The sequence below is a fragment of the Silurus aristotelis genome (genome assembly GCF_946808225.1).
Source record: "Silurus aristotelis genome assembly, chromosome: 5".
In the NCBI taxonomy this organism is placed as follows: domain Eukaryota; kingdom Metazoa; phylum Chordata; class Actinopteri; order Siluriformes; family Siluridae; genus Silurus; species Silurus aristotelis.
This window is the reverse complement of record NC_139578.1, coordinates 26,515,861-26,530,101: the sequence shown is the minus strand read 5'-3', so window position 1 is coordinate 26,530,101 and position 14,241 is coordinate 26,515,861. Positions and strand designations below refer to the sequence as shown.

Below are 14,241 nucleotides of genomic sequence, written 5' to 3'. Positions count from 1 at the left end.
CTGTATGCACAATACTGAATTTACAAAGTAGCATTAGTTAATATGCTTTAAAATACAGAATTTAATGAATAAAATAGAGAATTTAATGCAAACAAAACAGGCAGCGATTTTTTATACTTTAAACATTTTACATTTGTTTTGTTTGAATAAGACTCTGGTTATAATCTACATTTTTCTAATACATTTGGTTTAAATTTACCAGCTTGTAGTTCATAATCTGATTTAGGTGTGAACAGATAAGATATGCTAAGATTACATGGTTGTATGTGGTTATACTTCAAGCAGCATAAACAGAAACATGGTTTTGTAAATTATTGCAAATGCAGTTTTGATAATGTTCAGCGCACCTATCTTTTCTTTTAAAAATTACATTTAAAGCCATAGATTTTAACACTGATGACCTACACTGCTCTCACAGCTTTCAGTTCCTTCTTGTATTTCTTACAAATCCACTCCCCTTTTAATGCTTTTAGTCTGAATTGTGAGAAGTGGGAGTTAAGATGACCCTTTTTAGTACTGATAAAACTAAACCAGAATTTACCAACTGTCACAGTTGCTGCATAAATGCACTCAACATATGCCTTGTCTTATTAGGAAACTGCTTGAAGCATCCTGGTAGCACGTAGAAGATGACTCATAAGTATTAAATCCCGCCCATGGAAATGAGAAATGAATGTTACAACATAAACATAATTGCGTTGTCCACGCTTTGAACCACGTGTGAAATCTGGCCAATAGGCAAGACGTGACGTCATCGGCAGGCGGTCGTTCGGCGGTTCCGAACTGGTGTTCAGACTGAATGCCGAAAAGAGTGTACTTTCTCCAGTACAGAGAACCACTTTTCTGGGCGTGGTGTGGGACTCGGCCAAGTTGCGGGCACGGTTGTCTCCCACCCGGATCAAAGTCATCCTCACTGCAGTCAGGAGTGTAAGAGAAGGCCAGCCACTCACTGTGAAGCAGTTCCAGAGGCTGCTGGGTCTCATGGCGGCAGCGTCCAGTGTTATCTCACTCGGCCTTCTCTACATGAGGCCCCTCCAGTGGTGGCTCCGGGGCAGAGGGTTCTCGCCCAGAGGGAATCCGTATCGTACCATTAAGGTCTCGCAGCGTGCCCTTCGAGCCTTGGATTTGTGGAAGGATCCGACGTATCTGTCCCGAGGCCTCATTTCAGGGACTCCTTGTCATAGCATAATGCTTATGATGGAGGTGAGGAGTGAGGAGCGGTCATGAGTGGCCACTTCGCCCAAGATCTGCGGAGCAGCCCACGTCTCTCGTGGCACATAAATTGCCTGGAGATGATGGCGGTGTTTTTGGGGTTAAAACACTTCCTCCCAGACCTAAGGGGCCACCATGTGTTGGTCCGCACAGACAATACAGCGGTGGTCTCGTACATCAACCACCAGGGGGTTCTCCGGTCTCGCCCCTTGTACAAGCTCCTGTGGTCCCAGGACAAACTCCTCTCACTGAGAGCCGTTTACAACCCAGGACGGTTGAATGTCAGAGCAGACGCCCTGTCAAGACAATGGCTGAGGCCTGGGGCATGGTGACTCCACCCGAGGTAGTAGAGCAGGTATGGCAGAGGTTCTACAGAGCCCAGCTGGATCTGTTTGTGACCCTGGAGACTTCACATTGTCCACTCTTTTTACGTCGCTCTGGATAAGGGCGTCTGCTAAATGCCCCAAATGTAAATGTGAATGTAAATGTAAACATCAATGGCCCCTTTGTGAAGATTTTCAAGAACAACAAATTTCTTGTTCACCTGGCAGAAAAGATCACCTGGTCCCTCAACACCAGCATAGCATAAAGCAGTGTCTCTACTTTTTGAGAAAGCTGAGTAAGTCCCAACTCCCACACATCCTCACAACCTTTTACAGAGGACCATCAAAAGCATCCTAAGCAGCTGCTTCACTGCCCTACAGCATACCCTACCCTACACAACATGCTACATATAAAAAGCCATGAACATTGTTGATGAAAACACACATCCTCTCACACACAACAGCATAGATTTTCAACAAAAAAATTGTTGATTATATGTATATATAAAATGTGTGTGTGTGTGTGTGTGTGTGTGTGTGTGTGTGTGTGTGTGTTCAACTTTCACTGTCTTTTTTGTTTTTGCTCTAAATGTCTCACACACATGCACTTTATGTTCTGCGTTTTGTGTCACTTTTTTTTTAATATGTTGTCTTGTGTAGCACTTTAATCCTGGGGGAATGTTGTTTCATTTCACTGTGTGACAATGAAATGGAATGAGAATATAAGCCTGCCTGACTCAGCAGTAAATCGTTACATTGATTACATAAAAAAAAATATTTTACAGCTGCAACAATGCAGTTTATTTAAATGTTAAGATAATCTGAATAAAATCCTATTGTTAAAGTCTATTACAACGCATTATCATATTAGCTGCAGTAAACATGTCAGGTGTTCACAGACATATAATCAAGAATGTGGTTTGGACAGTCCAATTTCCAAATGACAGGAATCACAGAGAGTAGCAGAACAAAACTCCTGTGTGACCTCCAGAGACAGTCTTATAATCAGTACAGCAAAACAAACTTACAAAGTAAAAAAATTTTTTATTATATGTATATATAAAATGTGTGTGTGTGTGTGTGTGTGTGTGTGTGTGTGTGTGTGTGTGTGTGTGTGTGTGTGTGTGTGTGTGTGTGTTCAACTTTATCTTACAGAGGAAACAAAGCACTTATTCTTCAATTACTGCCATGGCCAATGGGGCATTATTATAACCTGTAAAATAAAATATCAAATAATTAAGCAAACAATCAAATAACAAAAAATAGTTTATTTTTGTAACTTGTTATTGTTTTGAAGTTCTTACCATGAGCTCTGTAACATTTTACACTCAGAATGACTGTCACCAGGAGATACGGAGAGGCTGCTATTAGAGTACTGATCAGTTTCAGCACTGACACTGAAGCTCCTACGTATGAGACAAAGCATAAACAAACACATTCTACTGGGGGATTATCAAAAGCATCTTTAGCAGCTGCATCACTGCCTGGTTTGATAATTGTGCTGTTTCAGATCGTTTCACTGTCTACTGTACTGTATATGACTGAAATGACAACAGAAGCCTACTTGACTTGAAGAAAAATATAGGTTTAATTTAATGTCAGGAAGAATGGATTTGTCTGAAAAGTGTTGCATAAAACCTGTCTTTAATTTGTTTTATATTTTTTAGAAAGAGGTTATTTCCTTACACTAATTGTCATGCCAATAATAATAGGCTAAGATGCCACTGAAATACTAGATTCAACAAATATATTAAATAATTCCACAGTGGATCTGTAATAATAGGATTAACTAGAAACAGGTGATCAATTAGTTTATTTATGCTCCTGTATGTGTTTTTTTTTTTTTTTTTTAAAGAAAATACTTAAATATTCTAATTGCATTCTGACTCAGATTTACACATTTTCTCTTATATGCAAGTGAAATTCCAGATTTTAGGATTGTGTCACTCGGCACGACTGCGTCTTGTCCGTCTCCATAGCAAAATAGACAGAGTAATGGGTAATGCTGACAGACATGCCAAAGGTCATTTTTTTAACACATTTTTTTTTTATCAGAGAATAAGGCAGAGAATATAAGGTAAGGGTTATACTTGAATAAATGTGTGTGTCACTAATTAACTAGTGTCACTAGTCTCCTTAATTAACCAAGAGAATATATTTACTGTATTCTGAAGAAACCAGTGATGGTTTATAATAGGGAGTAGTTTAAAGAATAAAAAGCAATAAAAAGAAGGACAAAATCTCCTGCTTAAATGTTCAGTAATAGTGTTTGAAGATTAAAAAAAATCAATAACAAATGAGAAAAAAACACCAAAAATACTTTCTATTGAAATACATCACATAGAAAGTCGTCCTCAGTGACACGAAAAAAGAGGGAAATTCGTTTCTATGAACAAAATGCCATTACTAGACCTTTGTTAGTAGTATGAAGGAGCATTTTTTAATGTATATGACACACATAAACACCTGTAAGCATATAGCGGTAAGTGATTACATAGTGCTATAGCACACTGAACACAATGTAGGTACGTGTAGGTGTAAAATATACTTGTTCTGGTCTGTTCACAGCTCAGTGTCTCTGAGGCAGAACTTGAGCTGACGTTGTTCGCTGCAGTGCAGTTCAGTGTAACAGCTCTTTCTGCTGGTGAGAGACTGAATCGCAGCTGAGCGCCACTCGCTGTTTTATAGCCGCTCCATAGGTAGGAGACATTTTCAGCTCCGAGCGCTGCACACTTCACATCAACATCACAGCTGTTTGTGGACACCGGCCATGTTTGTGACTTCTCAATCTGTACAGAGGTTATGGGACCTATGCATACATTTACAAAACAAACAAACAAAATAAAAAGCACACACACACACACACACACACACACACACACACACACACACACACACACACACACACATGAAAAGACATCTGAAACGAATTGTTGAAACAAATCGATTCACAAAGCTTGTTATAATTTAGCAATGCAAAATAATAAACATGTTGCCTTCAAGAGAGTTCAAACAATTCCCAATAAATATATTTAAGTATTGAATTCTACATATTACAATTAAATTCATATTGTAAATCATACTTACTTTGAACATAAACTTTGAATATTTGTGTTTTATACTGTTTCTTAATGCTATCTGCAACCACTGAGAATGTCCCAGAGTCTTGGGGCTGAAGATCTTGTACAGTTACTCCAACTGGATTATAGTTCTCCTTTAATCTTCCACTGAACTGGGATTTTAGAAATGTGAAATTTTGGTCTGTTCCGTATTCAAAAAAAGTGTTTCTATTGAACTTCCACTGAACTGATAACCCTGATTCTATTGGGTTATTAAAAGGAAGATCCAAGGAGCCCCCAATGTTGAGCACCATCACTGTGTCAGCCAAAGCAACACACACACCTGCAGCAGGGGAAAATATAACAATCAGTGTGTTCAAAAAAAGCTATGAGTATCTACAACACATTCATTTTCAATTTGATATTGATATTATATATAAATATGCTGCTTATATGGAACCATGTGTATACTATGTTGATTCTACATAACGAAGTTGTCACAACACAATGTCACAACCAAAGACAAGGTTACAACCGTGCCAACAATCATCACAGTATACTAAAATACACTAACGAATATCAAAGCAGTAATTCTTTGCAAATTCAGACTGGCACCAACAACATTTCTGAACAAATTATATATAAATATATATAAGAAGTGTAACGGTACATATATTCGTACCGACATCTTTATGGTACAGGTCTTTTGGTTCAGTCGGTGCACGTGTACTGAATGCAATCCTTTTTTTTACGTGTGGAACATAATAAAAATCTGAGTTCCCTCAGGTATGTAGGATTTTAGCGCAGAGTGGCTTAGAGACAACTCTGTGAGGGTACTAGAGTGGCCCAGCCAGAACTCTGACTTAGCGGGTCTAAGTCAGAGTTCTGGCTGGGCCACTCTAGTACCCTCACAGAGTTGTCTCTAAGCCACTCTGCGCTAAAATCCTACATTAAACAACTTTTGGAAAGACCTGAAAGTGGCTGTCCACTGATGATCCCAATCCAACCTGACCCAGCTTGAGCGAATTTACCTGACAGAAGAATAGCAGAAAATCCCCCAATCCAGGTGTAAAAGGTTTGTTGTGTTAAAGCCTGAAGGACTTGAGGCTGTAAATGCTGCCAAAGTTGCTTTAACTAAATACTGGGTAAAGGATTTGTATACTTACAGTGAGGAAAATAAGTATTTGAACACCCTGCTATTTTGCAAGTTCTCCCACTTAGAAATCATGGAGGGGTCTGAAATTGTAATCGTAGGTGCATGTCCACTGTGAGAGACATAATCTAAAAAAAAAAAATCCAGATATCACAATATATGATTTTTAAACTATTTCTTTGTATGATACAGCTGCAAATAAGTATTTGAACACCTGTCTATCAGCTAGAATTCTGACCCCTTAAAGACCTGTTAGTCTGCCTTTAAAATGTCCACCTCCACTACATTTATTATCCTAAATTAGATGCAACTGTTTGAGGTCGTTAGCTGCATAAAGACACCTGTCCACACCATACAATCAGTAAGAATCCAACTACTAACATGGCCAAGACCAAAGATCTGTCCAAAGACACTAGAGACAAAATTGTAAACCTCCACAAGGCTGGAAAGGGCTACGGGGAAATTGCCAAGCAGCTTGGTGAAAAAAGGTCCACTGTTGGAGCAATCATTAGAAAATGGAAGAAGCAAAACATGACTGTCAATCGCCCTCGGACTGGGGCTCCATGCAAGATCTCACCTCATGGGCTCTCAATGATCCTAAGGAAGATGAGAAATCAGCCCAGAACTACACGGGAGGAGCTGGTCAATAACCTGAAAAGAGCTGGGACCACCATTTCCAAGGTTACTGTTGGTAATACACTAAGACGTCATGGTTTGAAATCATGCATGGCACAGAAGGTTCCCCTGCTTAAACCAGCACATGTCCAGGCACGTCTTAAGTTTGCCAATGACCATTTGGATGATCCAGAGGAGTCATGGGAGAAAGTCATGTCGTCAGATGAGACCAAAATAAAACTTTTGGGTCATAATTCCACTAAACGTGTTTGGAGGTAGAAGAATGATGAGTACCATCCCAAGAACACCATCCCTACTGTGAAGCATGGGGGTGGCAGCATAATGCTTTGGGGGTGTTTTTCTGCACATGGGACAGGGCGACTGCACTGTATTAAGAAGAGGATGACCGGGGCCATGTATTGCGAGATTTTGGGGAACAACCTCCTTCCCTCAGTTAGAGCATTGAAGATGGGTCGAGGCTGGGTCTTCCAACATGACAATGACCCGAAGCACACAGCCAGGATAACCAAGGACTGGCTCTGTAAGAAGCATATCAAGGTTCTGGCGTGGCCTAGCCAGTCTCCAGACCTAAACCCAATAGAGAATCTTTGGAGAGAGCTCAAACTCAGCCACAGGCCAGAAACCTGACTGATCTAGAGAAGATCTGTGTGGAGGAGTGGGCCAAAATCCCTCCTGCAGTGTGTGCAAACCTGTTAAAAAACTACAGGAAACGTTTGACCTCTGTAATTGCAAACAAAGGCTCCTGTACCCAATATTAACATTGACTTTCTCAGGTGTTCAAATACTTATTTGCAGCTGTATCATACAAATAAATTGTTAAAAAATCGTACATTGTGATTTCTGGATTATTTTTTTTGATTATGTCTCTCACAGTGGACATGCACCTACGATGACAATTTCAGACCCCTTCATGATTTCTAAGTGGGAGAACTTGCAAAATAGCAGGGTGTTCAAATAATTATTTTCCTCACTGTATGACATTTGAGTAATGACATCATATGCAGAAAAAAAAGACTATCAGGCCTATGAGCAAAGTCCTTATTCTTCAATTACTGTCATGGCATATTGGTAATTACGCTGAACTGTAAAATAAATAAATAAATGATCAAACACATATTATATATATATATATTATATATAATAAATACATATTATACATTTAAATAGTATTGTGTTGTGGACTATTTTTTATATTGATGTTCTTACCCTGAGCTTTGTAACATTTTACCCCTAGAATGATGGTCACCAGCATATACGGAGAAGCTGCTACTAGACTACTGACCAGTTTAAGCACTGACAATGGAACTTCACACACACACACACACACACACACACACACACACACACACACACACACACACACACACACACACACACATCAACAATAACAACAACAGCCTGATGCAGTCTGCAGACATTTTCTGGAAAGATTTTATTATAGAAAATGTGTAATTGTACCTGTTTTGGTGGTACAGCTCAGTGTCTCTGTAGCAGTACTGGAGCTGACGTTGTTAGATGCAGTGCAGTTCAGTGTAACGCCTCCTTCTGCTGGTGAGAGACTGAATTGCAGTATAGATCCACTTGCAGTTTTATAACCGCTCCACAGGTAGGAGACACTCTCAGCTCCAAACGCTGCACACTTTACATCAACATCACAGCTGTTTGTGGACACCGACCAAGTCTGAGTCTTCTTAATCTGAACAGCTGTTATTGGGTCTAAAAATAGAATATTTAATAAAAGCTGTTAAAAACATACATTCCTATCTATCTATCTATCTATCTATCTATCTATCTATCTATCTATCTATCTATCTATCTATCTATCTATCTATCTATCTATCTATCTATCTATCTATCTATCTATCTATCTATCTATCGATTGTGAATGTTTAAGATCCCCAAATCAATCAATTACTTTAAATATACACTTGGATTTTTTGTGTTGGATACTGTTTATCAGCTCCAAATGCAACCGTTGTAAATGTTTCAGAATCTATCCTCTTATTTTTAATACAGTTCTTTGGTAACACAAATATGCCTCAAGCAAAAATTTACATATTATTATATTCTAATTACTGAAGTAGATGAATTTACCTGTTCAATTCTTTAGCAAAAGTAAACTTACTTTGAATGTAAACTTGGACTTTTTGTGTTGGATACTGTCCTTTGGGTCCAAATGCAACAGTTGTAAATGTTCCAGAGTCTTGTAGTTGAAGATCATGTAAAGATACTCCAACAATGCCGTGAAAACCTTTTACTTTTCCCCTGAATTGAGATCCCTGAGGTGTGTAATTACTGCTTCGAGAGTATCCAGCAAACCTTTCTTCATTAAAGTACCATTGAACAAATAACACTGAGTTCTGTGGATATGTGAGTGTTAGATTCAGGGAGCTCCCACGTTTAAGCACCATCACTTTGTTTGTATCAGCAAAAACAGCACACATACCTGCAGCAGGGAAAACAATTAATATCAGACTACAATGCTACAAATTACTTAAAGTTCATTCTGTTATTGAATGTTTTTAGTACCAGGACATAATAAAAAATCATTTGGTACTTAGAGGGTCTTAGAATTATGTAAATATAACCTTAGATCTTCTTCTTCTTCGTCTCTCGGCTGCTCCCATTAGGGGTTGCCACAGCGGATCATGCCTCTCAATACTACTCTGTCCTCTACATCTGCCTTTTTTAAATTAACTACCTGCATGTCTTCCTTAAACACATCCATGAACCTCCTTTTTGGTCTTCCTCTTTTCCTCCTTCCTAGTGGCTCCAGCCTCAGCATTCTCCTACCACTATAGTCAAGTCAAGTCAAGTCAAGTTTATTTGTATAGCGCTTTTCACAACAGACATTGTCTCAAAGCAGTGCAGTTCAGTGTAACGCCTCCTTCTGCTGGTGAGAGACTGAATTGCAGTATAGATCCACTTGCAGTTTTATAACCGCAACAGTTGTAAATACTATACTATACTATACTATACCATACTATACATGGGTGTCTCCTCTGCACACGTCCAAACCATCTCAATCTTGCCTCCCTTACCTTGTCTCTAAAACAAGGTAGTTTGAAGCTCATGATTCTACAGTGAGGAAGATTTTTCACAGGTGGAAAACATTCCAGACATTTGCCAACTTTCTCTGGATTTGATCTCCCAGCAAAGACTGTATAATGCTCATAGAATTTGCAAATAGCCTAAGATTTACATCTTAGACACCATAGGCCTCGGTGAGCATGTTACTTGTGAACGTTGATAACAGTAAAATAAAAATAAAAAAATTAACAAGTATGGATTGTTTGGTAGCGTTGCATAAAAAAAGCCTCTTCTCTCAAAACTTATAACAGTATGCTTAGGTTTGCAAAGTTAGATTTGGACCAACCGTATAACTTCTGCCACAATGTTTTTTGAACAAACAATAGAATAGAATAGAATAGAATAGAATAGAATAGAATAGAATAGAATAGAATAGAATAGAATCCAAACTGGAGGTGTTTGGCCATAATGCACAGCACCACATTGGGCAAAAAACCAACAAGGCCAAGCAGGACAGACTATCTGTCAAGCCCAGTGGTGCAGGGGTGATAAATAAAAATATTTTAAAGCAAAATGTGCGGTCATCTGTTCGATAGCTAAAACCATTAAAAATACAGACCTCAAACCAGTTGAAATATTGTGGTGGGATTTTAAACTGTGCATAAACAAAAGCCTGCAATCTTGAATATACCAAAGCAATCATGTGAAGAAGAGTCACAAAATTCCTCCAATCTTATCAGAGACTGGTGTACTTAGATTTTAAACATGGTTTCTGCAGTTTGGCTTTATTTATTTGTAAAATAAACAATGACAATACAGTTGAACCTGTTATGTTGTTGTTCATCTGAGGTTGTGTTTAACTTATTCAAGATCTGCTGAGGAATATTTTCCTTGACATTAAATTTGATATTTCATTTCTGTTTTAGTTTATATCTTTTTATTTTCAAACTCATATTGCCAACAATTAATAAAATAAACAAGTACTTGTATTTTATAGCTGTTTTTCAGTCCCAAAAAGTTGTTTCAGCCAAACAAATTCTAGTTAAATTTTAGTCTTATGTCAATGAAAATGTGCTGAAATGCTGCTGTGTTTCTTAAACATAAAATATTTTCTGTTCTTTAAAAAGCAATTCCTGTGTTGATATAAATAGAATGACATAGCAGCACTTTCTAGAATAAGTAATAACATGTCCTTCTTCTGCATACTTCATTTGCTTCATAGTACAAAATAAATACAAAAGTAGGTGGGTTACTTTATCCCAATACAGAGTTCATATCAGGTTAAAATCATACTACAGCCAATGTAAAACAGAAAATTATTTGACTCTGACTTGTAAATTATTCAAACATTTAGTCTCAAAGTGCATCAAAAATGTACATACCATAAAGTGTCACAAACATTAGTGCTCCAAAAACACCATATTTATGAAAGTTCCACATTGTGGTCCTGCTGCAGCTGGGTTTAGACTGTTGATGCAAAACTACAAAGACAGTCCACGAGACCGAAAACACTTCCTGGCTTGCTCAGTGTCTGAGATCTAGTGGTTTATTAATGTTTGCTGTGGGTGGCAGTAAAGGTTAAAAGCGCTTTAGTAATTTTTCAAAATTGTAATGAAATCTGTCACTGATGCTTAGTGTAGATATGCTTAAACATGCACTTTTAAATTTAATTGGATAAAGCTTAAGTGCACTGTCCCAAGGAATGTGGCACCTGATTGTGCTGTTCATCTAACTCAGTTCATCTACATATAGTAAGCATATTAATTTGAAATGTAAGGAAGTGTTACTGTTTCTGTAGGCTGAAGTTGTCTTGATCTGAAACCAGTCTACATGTTTTCTAATAATGCTGGTAAATAGGAAGTTATGGTTTTAAAACTGATCTGAGGATTGGCAAGCAGGTCATGTGCTGTCTCACTTCCTGTTAAGTACTGTTTTTTTTTTTTTTGTGGGCAGTGCTTACTCACTTATATTGAGTACTGTTCACTTTATCTCATTACTACAGGTTTAATGGCCGAGCTATTTTGTGTTATGTGTATTGTCTTGCACTGTCTTGTGTAGTCTTTTTGCACTGTTTGCACTTTATGTGGCATGGATTTGTCTTACTAGTCCTTGGCCCTGTGTTTTCTGTTTCTGTGATTGTTGTCTTATGTGGTTTTATGTAGTATCAGGGCTCTGGAGGAATGTTGTTTCATTTCACTGTGTACTGCGTCAGCTATATATATGGTTGAAATGACAATAAAAGCTTCTTGACTTGAAAGTGCTCTGCTAATGTCTGTAACAGTTGTTGATAACCCTCCTATGGCTAGTAATGCTTAGTGTTTATTTATTATTACATGTATTGTTCTTATGTGTTCTTAAAATTCATACATTGATCTCAAATTGGAAGATCAGTCATGTGTCTTAAACCCATCTCTGTAGTCACCTCTTACAGGCACAGACACTGTCTGAGATCCTCAGGCCTTAAGTACACTTCAAGGCTCTTCTCTGTTCTGGCACCGAGGTGGTGGAATAAACCTCCCTAGATGTCTGAACAGTGGAGTCCCTGGCTTCAAGCGAGATTTTAAAACCTAAGGCTTCCTGAAACACTTAAAGGAACACTTTCCAAGTTTGCTTTGTTTAAAAAAAAAAAACTCAACTGAGTTGTATGCTGATTTATCTTAAGTTTGAAATCCAGCATACCAGTGTAGATTTATTCATTGATAGAGACTTAATGCACTTTTGTACGTTGCTCTGGACAAGGGCATCTGCTAAATGCCACAAATGTAAATGTAAATGTGCTAAATACTGAGTAATGACATATGAGTAATTACAACATATAAAGAAAGAAATACAAGAATCATAACAGAGAAATATAAAAGTGTTGTAAAATAAAAGGGGCTGGAAGAAGAAAGAGAGAAAAGGAAGAGCAATTTGAGTTTTACAGGCAATGTGTAAAAACACACTGTGCCTCTCAGCTTTCGTGATAAATAAGGATATTGTTATAAAAATTAAGACTATAAAGTCATTTCAAATTATAAATATTTTTTTTCCACTGCAGTTGTGAAGTGTTTGACTTATCTTACTAAGAAACGTCTTTATTCTTCAATTACTGTCATGCCATATTGGCAGAGGTGGGAAGTAACGGAGTACAAATACTTCGTTACTGTACTTAAGTAGATTTTTCTGGTATCAGTACTTTACTCCACTATTTATTTTTCGGACAACTTTTTACTTTTACTCATTACATTTTTACACAAATATCTGTACTTTTTACTTCTTACATTTTTAAAACAGGCTCGTTACTTTAGTTTTAATCCATTGATTTGGTGAAATATCGAATTTCTCTTTTCACTGCGCGCTGATTTCAGCCGAACAACTGATTTCCTGTTACTGCACGTCTTTTTCAATCCGCTGAAATACATTCATTAGGTAACAACATGGGCGTAAATCCCAGGGGGGACGGAGGGGACATTTCCCCAACAACCCCCCCCAAAAAAAAAAAAAAAAAAAATCTAAAAAAATATCGCACTTTTTATTGTACACAATATATCTATGTATACCTATATAATTGTGTAAGTAGAAAAAAAACAACGCAAAAATGCATTTACAAACAGTTCCCCCCTCCCCTTCCTCACAGTGGTTTGACCCACTGCCTGCTTTTCCAGTTCATCTCACCTACTCTACACACGAATCGGGTGTGTGTTCATCTCACCTGCTCTACACACATGAGTCAGGTGTGTGTTCATCTCACCTGCTCTACACACACGAGTCAGGTGTGTGTTCATCTCACCTGCTCTACACACACGAGTCAGGTGTGTGTTCATCTCACCTGCTCTACACACACGAGTCAGGTGTGCGACTGCACCTCAATTAATGTTCAGCTCCATTAGCTGGGGTATTTTATTCACTTAAAGTGATTCTCTTTAATGTAGTTGATGCAGACTCATTCATAAATTAGTTGCGGCAAAAATGCTGATTACTGATGTAATTTTCCATGAATCTGCTCTATTAGCGATATGACTTATGTAGTGAACGTTAGCTTGTTTACAATAGCTTGTAGCATAGTGCACTGACACTAACACACCAAAGCCGTTTCCCATGCAGTGTTTTATTTGGGACGACTTGACATAATGTTAACTTAATTAGCATATTGTTTAGCTGTGCATTTACTAAACGAGCACTGTGCTACATCCGAACTGACCCCACTGTATTTTTATAATCAATTTCTATTCTGTTCTTAAGTGTCTTTAATTAATTTTAAATAAAATGTTAAACTTTTTTTTAATTCCTTGTTTTGCTTAGTCATTGAACCTGAGAAAAACTTAAACTTAAAATAACCATAATGACACAGTCTCCATGCTACAATAATAAAAGCAAAGTGTTTCACTGTGGGGACACTGTGTCTTTATAAGTACAATTTGACTGTATTATTTGTGTCCCCCTTCAAAAATAGCTCATGAGAAATTTTATATTTTTTGTCCCCCCTACTGTTAAATTAAATTTACGCCCATCTATCTATCTATCTATCTATCTATCTATCTATCTATCTATCTATCTATCTATCTATCTATCTATCTATCTATCTATCTATCTAATCTAATATAATCTAATATAATATTAATATGATGTGAGGTCCAGTTAACAGCTAAAACATGTAGAAGTAATAACTACTTTTTACTTAAGTACATGTCGGAGCCAAGACTTCTTTACTTTCACTTAAGTAAAAAGGTATAATCAGTACTTTAACTTTTACCCGAGTATTTTAAAACATGAGTATCTGTACTTCTACTTAAGTAATGGATGTGTGTACTTTTGCCACCTCTGCATATTGGTCATTATGCTGACTGGT

The 14,241-nt window shown here is 37.5% G+C and overlaps 1 protein-coding gene across 1 annotated transcript in view; it reads right to left on the bottom strand.

Moving 5' to 3' along the window:
* LOC310726905 (uncharacterized protein) overlaps positions 1–4,962 on the bottom strand; it is a 90,390-nt gene extending 85,428 nt beyond the window's left edge. Inside the window, exons 1-4 of the mRNA XM_083542963.1 lie at positions 4,623–4,962; positions 4,084–4,344; positions 2,840–2,941; positions 2,096–2,748 (exon numbers count right to left, since the gene is read on the bottom strand). Of these exons, the coding sequence (XP_083399089.1) occupies positions 2,705–2,748; positions 2,840–2,941; positions 4,084–4,344; positions 4,623–4,908 (693 nt within the window). The 5' untranslated portion in view covers positions 4,909–4,962 and the 3' untranslated portion in view covers positions 2,096–2,704. The remainder of the gene's footprint in view (positions 1–2,095; positions 2,749–2,839; positions 2,942–4,083; positions 4,345–4,622) is intronic.
* Between the last annotated feature and the right edge of the window lie 9,279 nt (positions 4,963–14,241).